Genomic DNA, 16,870 nt, shown 5'->3' with positions numbered 1-16,870 from the left:
GAAGCAGGTGGCCAGGCCCTCCGCTCTGGTTGCGGCTGTGCAGGAAGGGGCTCGAGCAGCGTTTGTGGGTGATTTAGACGCCCCTCCGAGGGCCCAGCGCCTTCATGGACGTGCCGCGCCCCTGGTGGTACTTGTGTCAGGAAAGCCGGGACGGTGTCTTCCCCTCCTGCACAAGCCCACGAATCCAACGGCGCACTCGAGGTGTCCGGTGTCCCTGCACGGAAGGAGTTGGTGCTGCGTGTGCGCCCAGCTGGTGCACACGCCACTTTACCTGGTGACAGCATGACAGCGGAAAGGCACCGTGCCCAGTAAAGGTGTTTGCATGCACCCGGTAAAGGTGCATGCCCGGTAAAGACCTTATGCGTGTGGTTTTGAAAGGTTACGGATCTTCTTTTTTGTGACGTTTTCTGCAGAGAATAGTTCGGGACAAAACATTCTTTCGTGCGTCAGTTTGCTGGTAACTGCGAACAAGAACAGCTTTGTGACACGAAAGGACTGGCAGCAGGTGGAGGACGTGACAGAGGCCTGCGGGTCACTCTCACTTCCCCCAGAGCAGACTTTCGGGGCACAGACCTGGGCCGCGTGGGCGGCCTCCCTTCCGAGTGCCCGCCAGCCGGTCCGCACACCAGGAAGGGCAGGGCAACTGTGGCTCTGGCAAAAGCATTCAACCAGCAACTCGGAACTCAGAATTCAGATCAGAGCCCTGTCCCTGGTACCTGTGTGCCAGGCTTTGGGTAAGCAAACCACGCACCCCTGAGAGCCTTTGTTTCCTCCCTTAAAAATGGGGTTGGATTGAGAATCTGAAGCCACTCACACTGACGACCTTAGTCTCCACATCAGACTTGCATCTGTTGTTTGTTTGTGACGCTGTGTGGTGGCCACCAGGTGCTGGACTCCAATCTCAGGAGAGACCAACCAGGGTCCAGTGCCCATCTTGCAGCCGGTTACAGGGAGGCTTGTCTCAGGCCTGTGTTTCTCCCCCACGGAGGGGGAGGGGCCAGGACCCATCGATGGGGCGGAGCCTAGTTCAGCCTTTACCTATCACAGAGCCGCCCTTACCGTGTCCTCCGTGAGGAGCTGTGACCATTGTTTTCCAGGCCTCTGAACCCAAGACACCAAGGTTATGTTTGGAGGAAGGCGAGGTTGACGCTGCTTCTTGGCTCCTGATCGACTGTGCTCAGCCGAGCCTAGCTCCGCCCACGCAAGGGGCGGGGCTCAGGCCGCAGCATGAGGGACACAGAGCCCAGGCAGAGCCGAGGTCTGGGCCCAGTTTCCCACGAAGGCTCAATGCCCATTACGGAGCCCCGGCATCCTCCTCGAACCCGGAGCCCCGTGCCTGCCGGGAACATCCCCTCAGTTTTTATCTGCCCCCCGACCTTGTGAGGACAAAACACTGCCATGTGTCCTGAGCAGCAGTGAGCACGACAACCCAGGTACCTCCCCCTAGAAAGAGCAGCAAACTCAAGCCAGGTCTCGGGCTCTTTCCTGGCGAAATATGTTGTCAGCTCCGCCTAACCAGCTCCCACGTCACTCCCGTCACCACGTATCCTGCCATATATATGACACCACAATGCACCCAATTGGCAAGCTGGTGCATTTCGAGATAGTCAGGCACGGCTCCCTCACTCCAGGGTCACAGGGAAAAGGCTCACTGACGTGGCTGAGGAGCCACGGCCCACGCAATGTCACAGTGCCACCTGGAGGGGTCCCGTGCCGGGCAGTCCAGGGGTCACAGAGGAGATGGCGACACCGGCAGCCCATCCCAGAAGGGTTTGAAACAGACGGCCTCCAAGGAAGTGCGACCTGTGGCCTCCACATTTGCTCCCACTGCCATCGGCTGGGAAGGAGGGCACCTGTGCGTGTCCCAGAGAGAGCTCAGCCTCCCTCCAGCCGCACAGAGGCTGGGGCTGCCCTGGGCCACCGTGTCCATACACATGGTGAGTGAGCGTCAGGCACCGGCCCTGGCCTGTTGGAATCACTTTCTTATGCCTTCTGTGGCTCAGAAGTTACCGCTCCAGCCTGGAGCAGGGGACACTGCTGGGCTAGGACAGAGAGGCAGGCCCGGCCGCAGAGCCAGCAGCATCCGCCTCTCTTCCCCTGGCAGGCAGTTCCAGCAGCCCCCGTGCTTGGGGCAGCCCCCCCCCACTGCTGACACGCCCTCCATTTTCGGGGGTGGGGGGCGGCTCCTACCGCTGGATTGCCTGCATCAAAGTGAGCCAGGGTGCACATTCGGAGGCATGTGCCTGGGCCCCCCCCACGTCGAATCAGAATTTTGGGCGAAGGAGACACTGCTCTGTACTCATTTGTAACTGACTCCCGGGAGCATCGCTCTGCATACGGAGAGTACACAGGAGCCATTAACGGCATCACCGCTGTTTTAGATTAATGATCTTTTTGAAAGGCCGTTAGAGTGGGTGGCTTCGGCTGGAAGCCGAGTGTCTGAAATGGATTAGCGAGCAGTTCTGCACATTTCCTCCAGCAGGAGACGGTGTCCCGTGACGGGGAAGGACACAGGAAGGCCATGACTCGATGGGGCTGGTCCCGAGCGTCGAGACATCCATTCCCGGGAGCCGCCTTCTCAGGAACAAGTGGTCCCGGGAGCGTCCAGGTGGAGGCAGAGACAGCAAAGTGGAAACCAGGCCCCCGGAGGAGAGGACTCCCCCACCCTGCCACGCTGCTGGGGGCCCGCACACGTGTGCTCACGCCCAGGCGCAGTGGGAGACTGGCCCCACGGGGGCAGAGAAGGAGCAGCCATGGCGTGACGACCCGTGGCACAGCCTGGTCTGTACTTTTCTGTGGGTCCAAGTCCAAAGGGCGCCCAGAGCTGCAGCTGACAGGCCCACGTCGGCCAGGCGGCAGCCTCGAGGGAGGTGGGCCCCGGCCCAGGGCCCACTCCGGCTTTTTCGGCCAAAACCACCGATTACACACACGTGCATTTCCGTGGCCTCATTTGTCCTCACAAGTAAACAGTAGTGGACTTGCTTGTGAGTGAAAGGGTGAGGGACGGTAGAGCACAGGGGTGTTTCGGGGCGCTCGGCTCCACTGTGGGGTAGCACGACAGTGGGCACGTGCGCCAAACCCAGGGACTCACGCAAGGTGGAGATATAAGCTGTGGACTTGACCTGGTGAAGGTGCGTTGGGGCCCATCAGCTGTAACACGCAGACGGCACTGACGTGCCGGGTGCTGGTGAAGGGCCAGCTGTGAGTGGGGAACTGTGTAGGTCTGGCTTTGGTTTTCCATTAACCTAAACCATCTCTGAAATCGGCGTCTGTTCATCAAAGAGACAACGTCAGCGGCGCTGATCCGATGCGCAGTTCCCCTGGAACGGACGCTCCTCGGGGCAGGCGGGCGCCCGCCCTGCACACCACCGCCTTGGGCTCGGCACAGCGACCTGTGAAGGTCCACAGACTCCGATAAGAAACCTGTCGGGTCAGAAATGTGTGCGCACTGAGAGCTTTTCTGACTTTGGAAGGGAAGCAAGGCCCACACAGCGCGCCCAGCGTCCGCCGCCTCCCCGGCCACATCTGGGTCAGCGCTGCACCATCACGCACATTTATAACTCTGCAGGGGAAGCTCATGCATATTCACGAGGAGGCTATATATAGCCTCACATCAGTTCAGGTCAGCGTTTGCCTCCACGTGAGGCACAGAGTGTCTGCGTTCGCTGAAAATTCATTTTTCCTTACACAACCGGGGCTTGGTGTCACTGTCACCCAATTACTTATTTTTAAAGGAGACATCAGTGCCCTGCCCCTGGGATTGCCAGCGTTGGAGGTGAGAGTCCAAGCAGCGTGTGGGGACGGTGCCCCCCGCTGTCCCTGCAGAGACGGTGCAAAGTGTCACTCGGAGCACAGACCCCTGCACCCCTCGCCCCGCACCTCCCCGCGGCACGTCAGGTAGCTCTCTGCTCTGACACGCCTGTCACGGCTGCAGCGCTGCTGTGTCAACCGGGGAACGGAGACCGAGAAGGCAGAGAGCCCGCTGCTCGTTGGGATTTCTGGGCACAGACAGAGGCAGACCAGCCGCCCACAGGCCTGTTTCCTTCCCAGCCTGCCCGTCTGAGGGTTGAAAAGGAGGAGGGCAGAATCAAGGGCGACTGGAGGGCAAGTCTCACTCTGGAGCAGTGTGTCTGTCTCCTCCGCTGCCCGCTCTGCCTCGGCTCTGTTCAACGGAACGACCGAAGAGAACCGAACGGGCTTCAGTGAAACTGCCGTGTGCTGGTCGGCTTCAGGCGCGGGGCCGTCGGACACCCCGGCCCTTGTTCCCTGGAGTCCGGCAGGGGCAGCTCGAGTTTGTAGTGGCAGCCTGGCAGCTGTCAGGTCATCGTATGTGCAGTCAGCGAGTCCATTCCCCAGGAAGTCCCGCCCTTGGGGAAACCAGTGCTGCGGCCGCCGGGTGTTTCCAAATGTCCTCAGGTTGTTGCCCCCGTGTTTCGGGAGTCATCTGGGTCCACGGAGAGGCTGCTGACCTTACCGCTTTCAGCCAAAGTGCATTTCCGTGATCATTAGGAAGGCTGGCGGAGGAGGGGACGCGACCTGACCCTGGGAGCCAAGGGAAGGTCGACCCCTCCCATGTCCTGGGCCGCGGCCCAGCTCTGCACGCAGTAACGTGTGTGGATCACACACACGTGTGCGCACGCACGGTGGATCCGTGGAGAGCTCTTCGGGTGCAGAGGAAGGGACATGGCGCACGGCCCAGCCGCTCGGCGGCGTGAGGGCACCGCAGAGCCCACGGAGGCTGCAGCCTCCCTGCCCCCCACGTGTGACCGGACATGGCTCACGCAGCCTGACCCGGGTCTGTGCTTTCATCCCCCCACCCCAGGCCCCCCTCAGGTGTCGGTCCCCCGGCTACTTCCCAAGGGAGGCAGTTCCCTGTCTGCTGGTGCGCACAGCTGGGCCGTGCCTCCCAGTGCCGATCCCCGGCTGTGGTGACAGCCCTTCGCACCTGCACCCTCAGGCACCTTGGGGCCTGAAGGACCCTCAGGGGCAGCGCCTGCGGACACCACAGCGCTGACCAGCACCGTTTTTTTCTCAGGTGAAATCGCCATGTTGCATTCCTGTCCTTCCCCAGCAGACGCGTGTCACTGGGTTGGCAACACACCAAAAACTCCTGTTTCCAGCAGAGGATTAGTGTGTCGGCCCAGGGGGACGCAGGGAAGCGTGGCCTTTGACCCCGTCCCCCAGGCCGCTGCAGGCACACACTGGGCGCAGCAGAGGCGGCCCAGGGAGCGGTGGGCAGGCCGTCATCAGGGCGGGGAGAAGCCAGGGCGCTGGGACGGCCGGGATCTGCACTGATTCCCCAACACGGGACTCAGGCCGCGGTCTGCCCCTGGGCGGGTCAGCCGGGCTGCCACCTACCCCATCTCCTTAACCGTCAGTCTGGAGGGTTCCTGAAAGGGCGAACTCCGTGCCCCCAGGCCGCCCTGGAGACCCCTGTTCACAGCGGGAGCCCGGTCCCCTCCCTCCTCCAAGGCAGCGGAGCACTGGGGGACTTCTCCCACTGCGGGAACCTGAGAGTCCTGTGCAGATGTCAGTCCTACATCCCGTCACTCGCGTCACAGGGGCCATTACTGACCAGGGCAGGGCCGGCGCTGTGGCAGGAGCATCTTGCGAAGCGACGCTGTCCCTGTGGTCCTGGACCCCGGTCTCTCCGAGGGCGCCGTCCCCAGGGCTCCGCAGTTACTGGCGGAGCCCACCTGTGAGTGTGCCAGGGGAGCGAGTGTTCAGTCCCCCCCCTTCCAGACCCTCCAGACCAGGCGTTTCCTCTGTGCCAGACAGCGTCACGGTTTCTGCTGACCTCTGAACCGTCCCTCCCGCCATGCCTACGCTCTCTTCTCGGGTGGCATCAGCCTCGCTGATCACACTTTGCAAACGGCGGGTGGAGGCGTGGGTCTGAAGCTCTGGTGGCCGATGCTCTGCTCGGAGGGCACGGAGACCGGGGGGCAGAGGGGCAGGGCGCGCGGAGCCCAGGTTTCCGTGCACAGAGTCACCTGGAGGGCCCCGGGTTGGTGGGGACAGTCCCTCTGGACTGGGGTTTAAAGAACAAGCGTGACGTGATTGCAGAGCCGGTGGCCGGTCTCCCTGTGAGACAGCCTGCCCTGTTGCGTCCCCGTCCCCTGTCGTTTGCCAACAGTCACAGCCAGTCCCCAGGTCACCCCGAACCACACGTTGCGATAAAGGAAAGGGGGGACTCGATCGTCCAGGCTTTGAAAATGGCGCACGCAGTGTCCCCTGCACCCTCAGAGGGAGTGAGCCCAGGGGCGCCCCCTCCCCCGCTTCACCCGGGCACCCCAAGGTCTGGGGGAAATAAAGACAGTCTTTAACTATTTTTTCTCAAAAATACAGGTGACCCTAATCTGAAGGTTTTCAAGTCAGGGCATCTGTTTTCTGCGGTGGGGTAGCTGAACTTTCTAAACTCCTCCTGCCCCCACCGCCCCCCTCGCCCCGTCATCCTTCTGCCCCTTGGTGGCTCGCGGCGGCTCAGGCGTGAACGGCGTACGCGGCGGCCTCGGGTGAGAACCGCGGCACTGCACTCTGCACCCTGGCGCTTATTCCCAGGCAGCGGGCAGGGCGGGCCACGAGCGCAGAAAATCTCTGGATGGAACGTGTTATTTATAGCGGATGCAAAGCATCGTTATTATCAATTCTTGTTACAAAATACACAGGAAAAAATAATCCTTTTTGTTATTTAAATATGGCACGGGTACTCTGGGACGCAGTACAGATGTTGGTCCAGAGCCTCTCAGCTGCGTTCTGGATAACAGTTATTATGTTCTGTTCGTATTTGGAATTACTTGTAATAGACTGTTTATTTCTGCATGAAATTCAAATCAGGGAACACCAGTGAATGGAGATGATTGATATTATATATCCACACACATAATTTTGGAACTGGAACAATAGAAATATTCCTCTCTTAGAGAAAAACCTCTCAAACTTACTGCCCTATTGATCTCGCTGAGTGGCCCCTTGTTACTTCACTCGAAATGCCAGAACCCCATGTAATTGAATTGAGCTAACCCTTGACCCAGGATCTAAATTTGTTTTGAAAATATCTGTGTAACTGTTGAAAATCTGAAATGTAACTCTGGATTTTGAAATACCTGGCTACAACACATAAGTGTTAAAGAAAATTGTGCATGTTAGTGGACTTCTGTCCTGTGCCTTACTCGGTGAGTCCTGTTCTCGGTCTCTTTGTCCCCTTTTAGCCTGGGACCCACACGTGGCTGGGGGCGAGGGTGGTGGCGGTCACGCAGAGTCCGTGGCATCTCTAAGTGCAAACCTCACGTGTACGTGTGTTTGTGGGAAGATACAGCTCCCTCCCCATTCCTCACCAGCGTGGGGCCACCGTGGACCTTACCGTGTTGGAGATGAGACTGTTAGGGCAGGGAGACCAGGTGACCCCGATGGGCCACGGGGTCAGTAGGTGACCCTGGGCACGGAATCTTGGTTCCTGGTGGTGCTGAATCCACACCCTCGTTGTCACAGTAGGGCCACAGCTGTCCCCACTCCTCTGTAGTGAAACAGCTCTGTCTGGTCCTCTCACCTCCTTCTTTTGTCTTCTCTCCCAGTCTCAACATGTGCGTTTTTCTAAAAAGCCTTAAAAGAAACCACCGCGCCAAGCCCCAGTCTGGCGTTCTCTCTGCCCGGTTCCCTGAACGAGGCCAGTCTCACCCTGCCACCTGTCACCTGTCAACAAAAGGCTGGTTAGGAGGGTTTCCAGGATGGCAGCTGCAACTCACACCCTTCAGAATAATCGCCTTGAAGAGGAAAATGGATGGTCAGCTCTGGGTGATGTTCAGTATCATGTCACGTCATAGACCCTGGCTTTTCTGTCTCGCATGCCATCAGGCAATGCCCAAGGCAGGCTGAACGCACTAAAAAATGGAGAAAATGGTGCTCCCGGGGCACAAATCCCGCTCCCCATCGTCCACGAATGAGCCGCCGTCTGGGTCACACAAGACAGGAAGGCACGGCCACACTCCCACGGAGCTTACAGTCCAAGGGAGAATGAAGAGGTATAGACGCACTGGACAGAAAAGAGGTGGTTGCCCGCAGGGGCGGCAGTTCAAGAATCATGTGGTTAAAGGAAGACAGTGAAGGTCTAGAAAAGCCTTCTAGGGAAAAACAAGGAACTTGAACTACATTTGAAAGGATGAAACTCGGGGCCGGAGGTGGTGACAGACCTGTGTCCCTCCGGCCGCTTCACCTGCAGCCCGGGGTTGTCCCAGTCTCCAGCGAGTTCCAAGAGAAAGTTCATGCCATGCAGCGGGTTTCTCCTACCGAAGACCGCACCGAAAATTGCAGACAGGACTCAACGGTGGGGAGACTCGGACTGGCGGCAGACCCCTGGGCATTCCTGACCATGCGCACCGAGTCCCCAGCTCTGGTGGGGGGACACGCAGCCTCCCCACCTGCGGGCTCTGAACAGCTGGAAAGAACAAACAAACTGGTCATTCCCACAGATAATTCGAGAACCTCGACTGGGTTGCTCTTTATTTACCGTCGTAGCCAACTTTAAGGAGGGTTCATACGAATTTTATCGGCGCTGCGCTGTTTCTGGCTGCTAATGTATTTACAGAGTTGCCGCTGCTTCTTCCTGCGACCGGATGTCATTACAGGAATAAGCTCTCACTCCCACTCGGGGCAGTCTGCCCCAGACTGGTCCTCAGTGGGAGCCTCGTCTGCACCGCCACTCTCTGTCCGTCTGTCTTTTCATTTTCCGGTGAGGGTTTTCTGTTGTGTTCGTCCCCGTTTGGGTGCCGTTCTTCATCTTGGACCTTTTCTCTTCTCTCTGCAGATGAGCACACACTGCACGGCCCGGTTTTTATTCAGGAACCAAGTCATGTGATGTTTCCTCTGGGCTCCGAGGAGAAAAGAGTGAAGCTCAGTTGCCAAGTTCGAGGGAACCCCAAGCCGCACATCAGGTGAGTGGGTGTGAGTGCATGCGTGTCCGCACGAGCAGTGTCTGTGCTGAGCTCAGCAAACGCGCTTTCGGGGCCCCGATGGCGTACAGGGGCTCCAGGCAGGTACCCAGGCCACATCTCAGGGAGCAGGGAGACGTCTCTGCCCATGACCAGTTCAGTGCCCTCCTGCTGTGGCCGGCAGCCTTAGAAAGTAAACATTCTGGTTGACCGTGACACAGAAAGCCTTACCATTTCTTAACAACATGTATCTTCAAAAACCAGCTTATTAAGATGCATCCACGTATGGGCAGGAAAGTAAAAACCATTCAGCAGTCACAAAGGACATGGGGCTGGGACCCAGAGAAGAAAACTGGGCACTATAGACAGGTTTGCACCCTGATGGACTACATGAACTTGACCTTGGATACGGCGGCTTCACAGGGCACTGGGGTCGCAAAGCCTCAACTCAGCCAAGACGAGGGTCAGCGTGAGAATCACTCCCAAAGACCAGGACCCCAGGGCTCTACCCTCAGCATAACTGTGACGAGGACGGCATCTGCTTCCCCCCGAACGAGGGGCTGCCAAGCAAAAGGATTTGCCTGTTCGTCACACCTGCCTGGGCGCCGTGTGGTTTTAGCTGCAGAGCAGACACAGCTGAGCAGAGAAACAGCGACCAGTGAGATCCACGTGCAGAAGATGCCTCCCCGAGGCCGTGGGAGGCGGTAAAGGGAAGCGCAATAGAGAGAGAATGTTCACGTGTGTCTGCCAGAGCCCCACACGGAAAGGCTGAGAGGACGGGGAAGGGACGGTATTTAAAGAGAAGGCTAAGAATTTCCTCCGCTAACTCAAATTTCCAAGCTATACATTTCAGAATTCCAGTGAAATGAATTCAGTGCGAATAGAAAGACAGCCTCTCTTAGAACGAGTCCAGAAAACACGGGACACCACGTGCAGGGCGCAGTCACACAGACGCAGTCGTGACACAGGCCTCCTGAGGAGGGACCATGGAACCAGCGCCGCTGATGAGTCGTGACCCAGAGGCAGGGTCGCAAACAGAACCCACAACGTGAGGAGAGAAAGCAGCGCAAAGTTCTCTGCACCAGAAGTGCGGTTTTAAATGGAGAAAAAGATTGGTAAGGTTTTGAGTAGACCCTGAAGATAGACTCAAGCACACCTTCCCTAAAGAAAATGCTTAAAAATATATAGTTAAGCCCTGGCTGGTGTAGCTCAGTGGATTGAGCACGGGCCTGCGAACCTAACAACCACAGTTCGGTTCCCATGCAGGGCACATGCCTGGGTTGCAGGCCAGTTCCCAGCAGGGGACACATGAGAGGCGACCATACATTGATATTTCTCTCCCTCTCTCCTTCCCTTCCCCTCTAAAGATAAATAAATAAAATCTTATATATATAGTTTAAGCAGAATAAAAGTGACCCCAGGTACAAGAAAAAATGATATGAAAAGCAAGTGGTTGAGGTTAGTATTTCCACATAAAAATTAATTGCACTAAACAATAAAAAGAATAAAGACAATGCTATCTTTTGCAAAGACATAAAAATTAAAAGTCGTGACCATAACAGAAATACATTGGAAAGAGATATACTGCACAATGAATTATGCATATGGTTAAAAAATGAAATAAAGTGGCACCCTTATCTCTCACTGTATACAGGTGATTAGAAAACCTACATGAGAAATTACAGCACTTTTAAAAGAAAACAGACATACATATTTATGACTTTGAAGGGAAGAAAAGATTTCTCAAATATGACAGAAAATATTTAACTTCATTAATATTAAGAACTTTTGTTTGACAGAATTTACTGAGATGAATAAAATTACAAGCTTCCAACTGGGAAAAGATATATTTGGTATTATCACTGGCAAAAGATTAATATCCAAAGAGTTTAAAGGATCCCCAAAAATCTAAAGAAAAACAATAGAACATTACCAAAAGACTTAATTAGGCATTTCTAAGAAAAAGAATATCCAATATCCATTAAATGTATTGACAGATAATTGGTGCCATTAGTGAGCAGAAATATATAAAGTAAAAGGGCACACCCTTTCAAATACGACAGACTGATGCATTTAGAAGACTACATTTACTGTAATATAAGTAACATGAATAGACAGAACCTGGCAGGCTCACACCAGGTGATCCGGTGGGAGCGAACGAGCCACAGTTGCCACCCAGCGCGTCTCAGAGACACAATTCTGAGCAAACAGAGCGAGTCACAGCAGAACACAGACTGTAATTTCCTGTTCGCAAAATTCGAAAGCCGGTCAGCCAGGGCAGGTGTCTCAGGACACTCCCGTACACAACAGAGTCGTCTTGGAAGTCAAGTGACTGGACCCCTAAAATTAAGTCATAACTGCCCACGGAGAGGGGAGTGAATAAAAGCAAAATGGAAATAGAAGACTTCTGAAGTAAGGATATTCCTTTTCTTAGACACAGCTCTTTATTGCCGTGATTCTTTATAACTTACGAGCATCTTGTGAGCGTTATTTTGCCTCTATTTAAGTTTAATGATAAAAACCTCAAGCAAAAAATCGATGTACAGCAGCGTGTGAGAACCGGGAGGACTCACCGCATTCGCCGCATTGAAAGGAGGAAGAGGCTGGGCCACTCACGGGGATTCACGGTAGTGGGGTGGAGGGCAGAGGACATCGCCCCACCCGAGTTAGGGGAGGGCGGAAGGGCACTGTGGAGGCCCCTTCACAACTTAGTTGCTTCGCCCACCCATTCATCAAACACATCATCATTCATCAGGCTGCCCTGAACTTTCAAACTGCGGATTCCAGAGTAGGCGGCCCGGCCTCCCACTGGGACACACACCAGGATTCTGGACCCTGAAGAGCGTGGTGTGCAGGCAAGGGGCTTAAGCCACCGTGTTGAACAGCTGCGATGTAGCAGGACCACGCTAGGCTTGACCTGTGCGAGCAGCGTGCCCTGAGGGGGGAGGCGCGGGGGCGCTGTAAGTGCCGTCCAGAAGCAGGGGCTCCAACAGCTCCCTAGTGGACTGGGCCGTTCACGTGGACAGACAGTCATCCAGATCAGGACACTTGGCGAGAAACAGGCCACTGTCCGTCATTATTCCAGGACTGCAGGTGTGAGCCGGCACGGTCCTGGGCCAGCGGAATAGGCAGCGATTTTCCCTAACCGGCTGGCACCGAGGCCAGATCCAAAACTCCAAAATGCTTGGTGTGGTGAAAACTAAATGCAGCGGGTGAGGTTCCTCCACACAAATGCCGAGTTAAACGGCCTCGGTTCTTAGTCCACAGCCAAGTGTACATGCACGTGCTGGCTATAAAGGGAAACAAATTCTGCAGCAGGGTTTGGCAGATTGCTGCTCGGTCCCTCTCCCAGCAGTGACCTTTCATGAACGTTACATTTGTAGCCCTGTGTTCGGAGATGTAGGGGCTCCATTCGTTATTTAAAGCCAGCCCGGGAAGAGAGCCCGACCGTGTCTTTAAAGATCGCCAGAAGAAGCCTGAAGAAAACTTTTCATCACACACACCAGCAACTGCTGGCAGCCGTACCTCGTTTTTCTCTGGACCTTCAGCAGTTTCTCTGTCACTTAAAAGCTCACTGGTCCCTGGAACTAAAAACCCAAACTGGAGGACAGAGCAGGGGAGGACGCTCCAGGGGAGTGCCTGGAGAATCGGCCTCTTCAGACCCCTTTCTGCTGAACTTCCTCCGCATCCGGCCGACTTCCAGGCCAAGCGACTGTGGGAGGCTCACCAGGTGAGCGTCCCCCCAGAGCTTCAGAGGTGTCCCTTCCCCAGGGGCTTTGTGCTCCCCCCCCCCCCCGCTGAGCCTGCCTCTTTCACCTCCCTGGCCCCTCGATTTCAAAAAGATTGGCCCAGACCCAGAAAACTTGAAGCGGTTTTGACTGGTGCCAGCTGCCCTCATAGGAAAGTCTTCTGAGGACAGACAGGTGGCATCACTTGCGGCAGGCACGCAGCAGCCACACACAAGCGAGGGTCATGGACTTGGAGTAGTTCAGCTGTGCCGTTGGTGTTCGGCCTGGTGTGCAGACAGCGGATTCCAAGCCAGAAAGGTCCTGCCCTTCTTCCCCGCGGAGCTGAGAGAGTGAGCGTGGAAAGAGGGCTTTGCGGTGACAGATGCCCCAGACAGCCTCCCAGCCAAGTCCAGGCGTGACCCCTTCGGAGCTCCGCGCCCGGTGCTGGGCCGTGCACAGCCTCCATCCGTCTCTGGAGAGAATGGCTTCTCGGTTTACAGTGGTTCGGAATCAGCTTATGAGACTTACCGATTGGCCCTTGGGAAAGTCTCCTTGGTTCGAGACAGGCAGCACCGCTCTGTTACCAGTACTTAAGACGTCCTCTAACACTGACGACACATGGTGACATTTTCGAGAGTGTTGCAGGGTGTGATAAAAGCATTCGGTGCAGCCCACATCCAAGTGGTTGCAGAAAAACAGGCACATTGCTTTGCACTGGAGACCCAGCTGCATTTCTCAGCAAGCACTGCAAGTTCTGCACAGTCCCGACCCCTTTGCTCTCGGTGCAGCAAAGGTGAGGGGGCGCAGGGGCTCTGCGCCTGGCATTTGGATGGAGGTGGCTGGTGCGGACGGACCTGGGAGGTGCTCTTCTAAAAAGCCTCACAGGGTCGTGTACCTGAGCTCCGTGCTCAGCTTGCAGCTCACATTATTTTGCAATTTCCTCTTTGGGTTCTTAGGTTTGTCATATGAAATTGCTCAACTATCATTTGAAGTGAGAGTTATGGCTGAGACGTGATCAGTTGACTCAAAAAGAAGAAAAAAAAATGTTGAAGGCAGGCAGTCAGCGGGAGATTCATGCACACACAGACCTGCCGGAATAGAACCCGGCTGCTCCCTTTTTATTGCTTATTACTTCCTTGTCTGTGTCAGAACACAGAGGGAATTACTGTCAAGCCCGAGAACAAGGTCCATCTCCAGTTCCCACCTTCTCACAGGCAAACACACAGAGAGAGCTGCGTCCGCTCGGTGCTGCTGGCTCCCCTCCCCCCGCACCCCCCATTCCGGCGTTTTCCATTTCAGAGACACAGGTGAGGGCAGACTCCCACCTCTGTGCTGGGGCGGGCTCCTCGCTTCCTGCATTGTGTGTGGTCAAAACAAAAACTTCCAGCAAAGGAGTAAAATGTTTTGTCCGGTTCCCAGGCGTTTATGGAGCCCGGCGAGAGTCCCGAGCTCTGGGTTGCTGAGGGGAGAATCTGGAAGTGACCCGGGCACGTTGTGGGCAGTGTAGGCAGAGCTTCTGCAGAAAGGAGACTTCTAGAGGGAGAACGGGGAGACGTCCGACTGAGCTTGACTAGGAATCGTGAGGAAGACCTTTCTGGAAGAGCCGCCCTCCAAGGTGACCTTGACACGTGTGAGGGGTCATTCTTTAAACACCTGCATTTGTTGGGAGGAAATACCCAAAACCTTGAAACTGGCCTGCTGTGTGTCACTTGTGTCCTCCGTTGCCATCGCGCGCTCTGGCCTGGAGCCCAGAAGACGCCCGCTCTCCGCGCCCCACTCAGCCCTGTGCTGCGTGTCCCCGTCTGTCCCCCAGCGCGGCTGCTTCTCCGAGACCGACGCCTGTCTGACCGCTCCCTGATGCTCCGCCAGGATTCGGGAGGGAGGAGGGAAAAAAATCACACAGTTACTGAATTGTATCAGCTGCAAAGTTTCTAAGCGTTCAGACGACTTCCCCTGGTTATGAGAACTTCTCTTTGGAATGTTATTGGATATATAAAAAAAGAGATTTTGTTAATAAAGATTTGCCGTTTACATGCGTGTGCACTGAGGCTGATTTCTTGAGCCAAACCCAGCAGTCAGAGACACAGAGGCGCCAAACACACAGAGGACACACTCCCCTGGCCTCTGGCCTCTGTGGCGGAGCCGCAGCTTCTGGGCCCACCAGTGGGCGCTGAGATGCCCATGGCCAAGGCCGCCCCTGGGGTCTGCAGTGAAGGCCCCTCCACGCCAGCTCTGCGGCCCCTGGGCTCCGTGGGCGGCCATTTCAGTGGTGATGAGGACCAAGCGAAGCAGCCCCAGGGCGGGTTCACGGGCTACTCCGCAGTCCACCCGTCACCTGTGGACACCGTCAGCGCTGACGGCCAGCCCAAAGGGGCCTTTCCCCAAGGAGCCCTGTTAGGGCAAAGGTGTACAAGGTGCTACACGAAGAGTCGAACAGAGAAAGAAAACAGTGACGTTAAAAACAGGGTTAACACGGCAATGCCATTGTTCACTGTGAAGGACACGCTAACTCGGTAGCATTCAAAGCTGCCCCCACTGCTGGGGAAGCGTGTCTGATTTTTTGGCCGAGGTCGAGAAGGTCGGGATGATTTTGCATGCTGTGTGTGGTGGTGCTTATGTGTTTGGACACTGTGGCGATGTGGATTGATATGACAAGGCTTTATCTCCCGGCATTTCTGTGCTATAGGTGGAAGTTAAATGGAACAGATGTTGACATAGGTATGGATTTCCGCTACAGTGTTGTTGAAGGCAGCTTGTTGATCAATAACCCCAATAAAACCCAGGATGCGGGGACGTACCAGTGCGTAGCAACAAACGCCTTTGGAACAGTGGTTAGCGGAGAGGCAGAGCTCCAGTTTGCTTGTAAGTAGCGATTGCGTCACGCAAAAATGTCACTGTGAGTTTTTGTGCCGCGGTGCCAACACGCTTCGGAGCCATTTCTCTCCAAAAGCCGAATGGGTTTTAATTTGTTACGTGATTGTCTCTACCCCTTGCTCACATTTTGGAAGTGGCCCGTCCGTAGATAAATTATAGACCTGCGTGGGAAGACAGATGTGCCCTGTTTCCATGTCCGCTGAGATGTTTTCCCAACGTGCTGGTTTGGTTCTCTGGTACTCAGCCCTCATCACCCCCACACACTCAAATTCACACACACAAAAATTACACGCACACACTCGTGTGTGTGAACAAGCGAACAGACTGCCACTCACCCGATACTCGGTGTGGGAAGTATTTAACCATGAAGCCCCGTTACGGAGGCCTTGGTCGTCTGTTCATTTTATAATTCTCTAACTTTTTTCTTACTATATAAGTTGGGAAAATTTTAAAAACGACTATGATAACTGAAACTTAAGACAATTACAGTTAGCTTTATATTACACCCTTTATGTTTCTAATTTGGAACACTTTTGAAAACCATTTTGCCGTCTCTGAACACAGCCAGCCGGTGAAGCCCACGAGGCCGCCCCAGAGCGCGGGGTTAGGAGCGGCGAGTGGTGGACAGCGCTGTGGGCCGGCGCGGCGGAGGTCCTGGAGTCCGGGACCTCCGAGGACTGGTGATCAGCTCTGGTTCCCAAGGTTTACGCATTTGCATATGGTTGTGTTTCTTCCTGTAAAATCCCGGCTCCTAAAGCAGTGCATTGATGTCGAAGGTTTTCTCATCACCAAGTCCGGTAGCGGTGACACTGCAGAACATCCTCACTAACAAAATCCTCTCTGGGAACTCTACATCAAACACACCTAATGCCCGGCGCTTAATCCGTGATTGCCATCCGGTGGCGCTTGTATGAGCTGAGAAATGAGTTTTCCAGGTGCGAGACATAGATGGGACTCCAGGACGGCTTTGTCTGTGAGCACCCTGGTCCTCCCAGGTGCGCGGGGTGGCAGCAGGGCGTGTGTGTGTGTGTGTGTGTGTGTGTGTGTGTGTGTGTGTTCCTCTAGGTTTAATGCATGTCCAATAGCGACACTTACTTTTCAGCAACAACAAGTGTGTTTTGTTGGATTCATTTTGGAAAGTGATCACAGAATCATCGACGCATACAGCAGGGATGATCTGTCTTCAGTGACTCTTGTTCTTTTTTGATTTCCGTGCTTATAGTGGAGGGAGGTTTTCAAAACAGCAACACTAACCACAACACAAAAGAGGTTGCACCACGATGTTTTGTTTTTCTAACTGTGATCCCTTGTTTTTTTAAATCACTTGTTTTTTAAACAAGGGAC

General features: G+C 55.2%; 1 protein-coding gene across 1 annotated transcript in view; it reads left to right on the top strand.

The window, feature by feature from the left end:
* LOC119036728 (contactin-4) overlaps window positions 1-16,870 on the top strand; it is a 392,180-nt gene that overhangs the window by 208,050 nt on the left and 167,260 nt on the right. The window contains exons 3-4 of the mRNA XM_053668956.1: window positions 8,801-8,927; window positions 15,339-15,514. Coding sequence (XP_053524931.1) covers window positions 8,801-8,927; window positions 15,339-15,514 — 303 coding nt within the window. The remainder of the gene's footprint in view (window positions 1-8,800; window positions 8,928-15,338; window positions 15,515-16,870) is intronic.

This window comes from Artibeus jamaicensis, unplaced genomic scaffold (genome assembly GCF_021234435.1).
Source record: "Artibeus jamaicensis isolate MK-2021 breed Jamaican fruit bat unplaced genomic scaffold, CSHL_Jam_final contig_519, whole genome shotgun sequence".
Lineage (NCBI taxonomy): Eukaryota > Metazoa > Chordata > Mammalia > Chiroptera > Phyllostomidae > Artibeus > Artibeus jamaicensis.
This window is presented reverse-complemented; position numbering and strand designations above follow the sequence as displayed.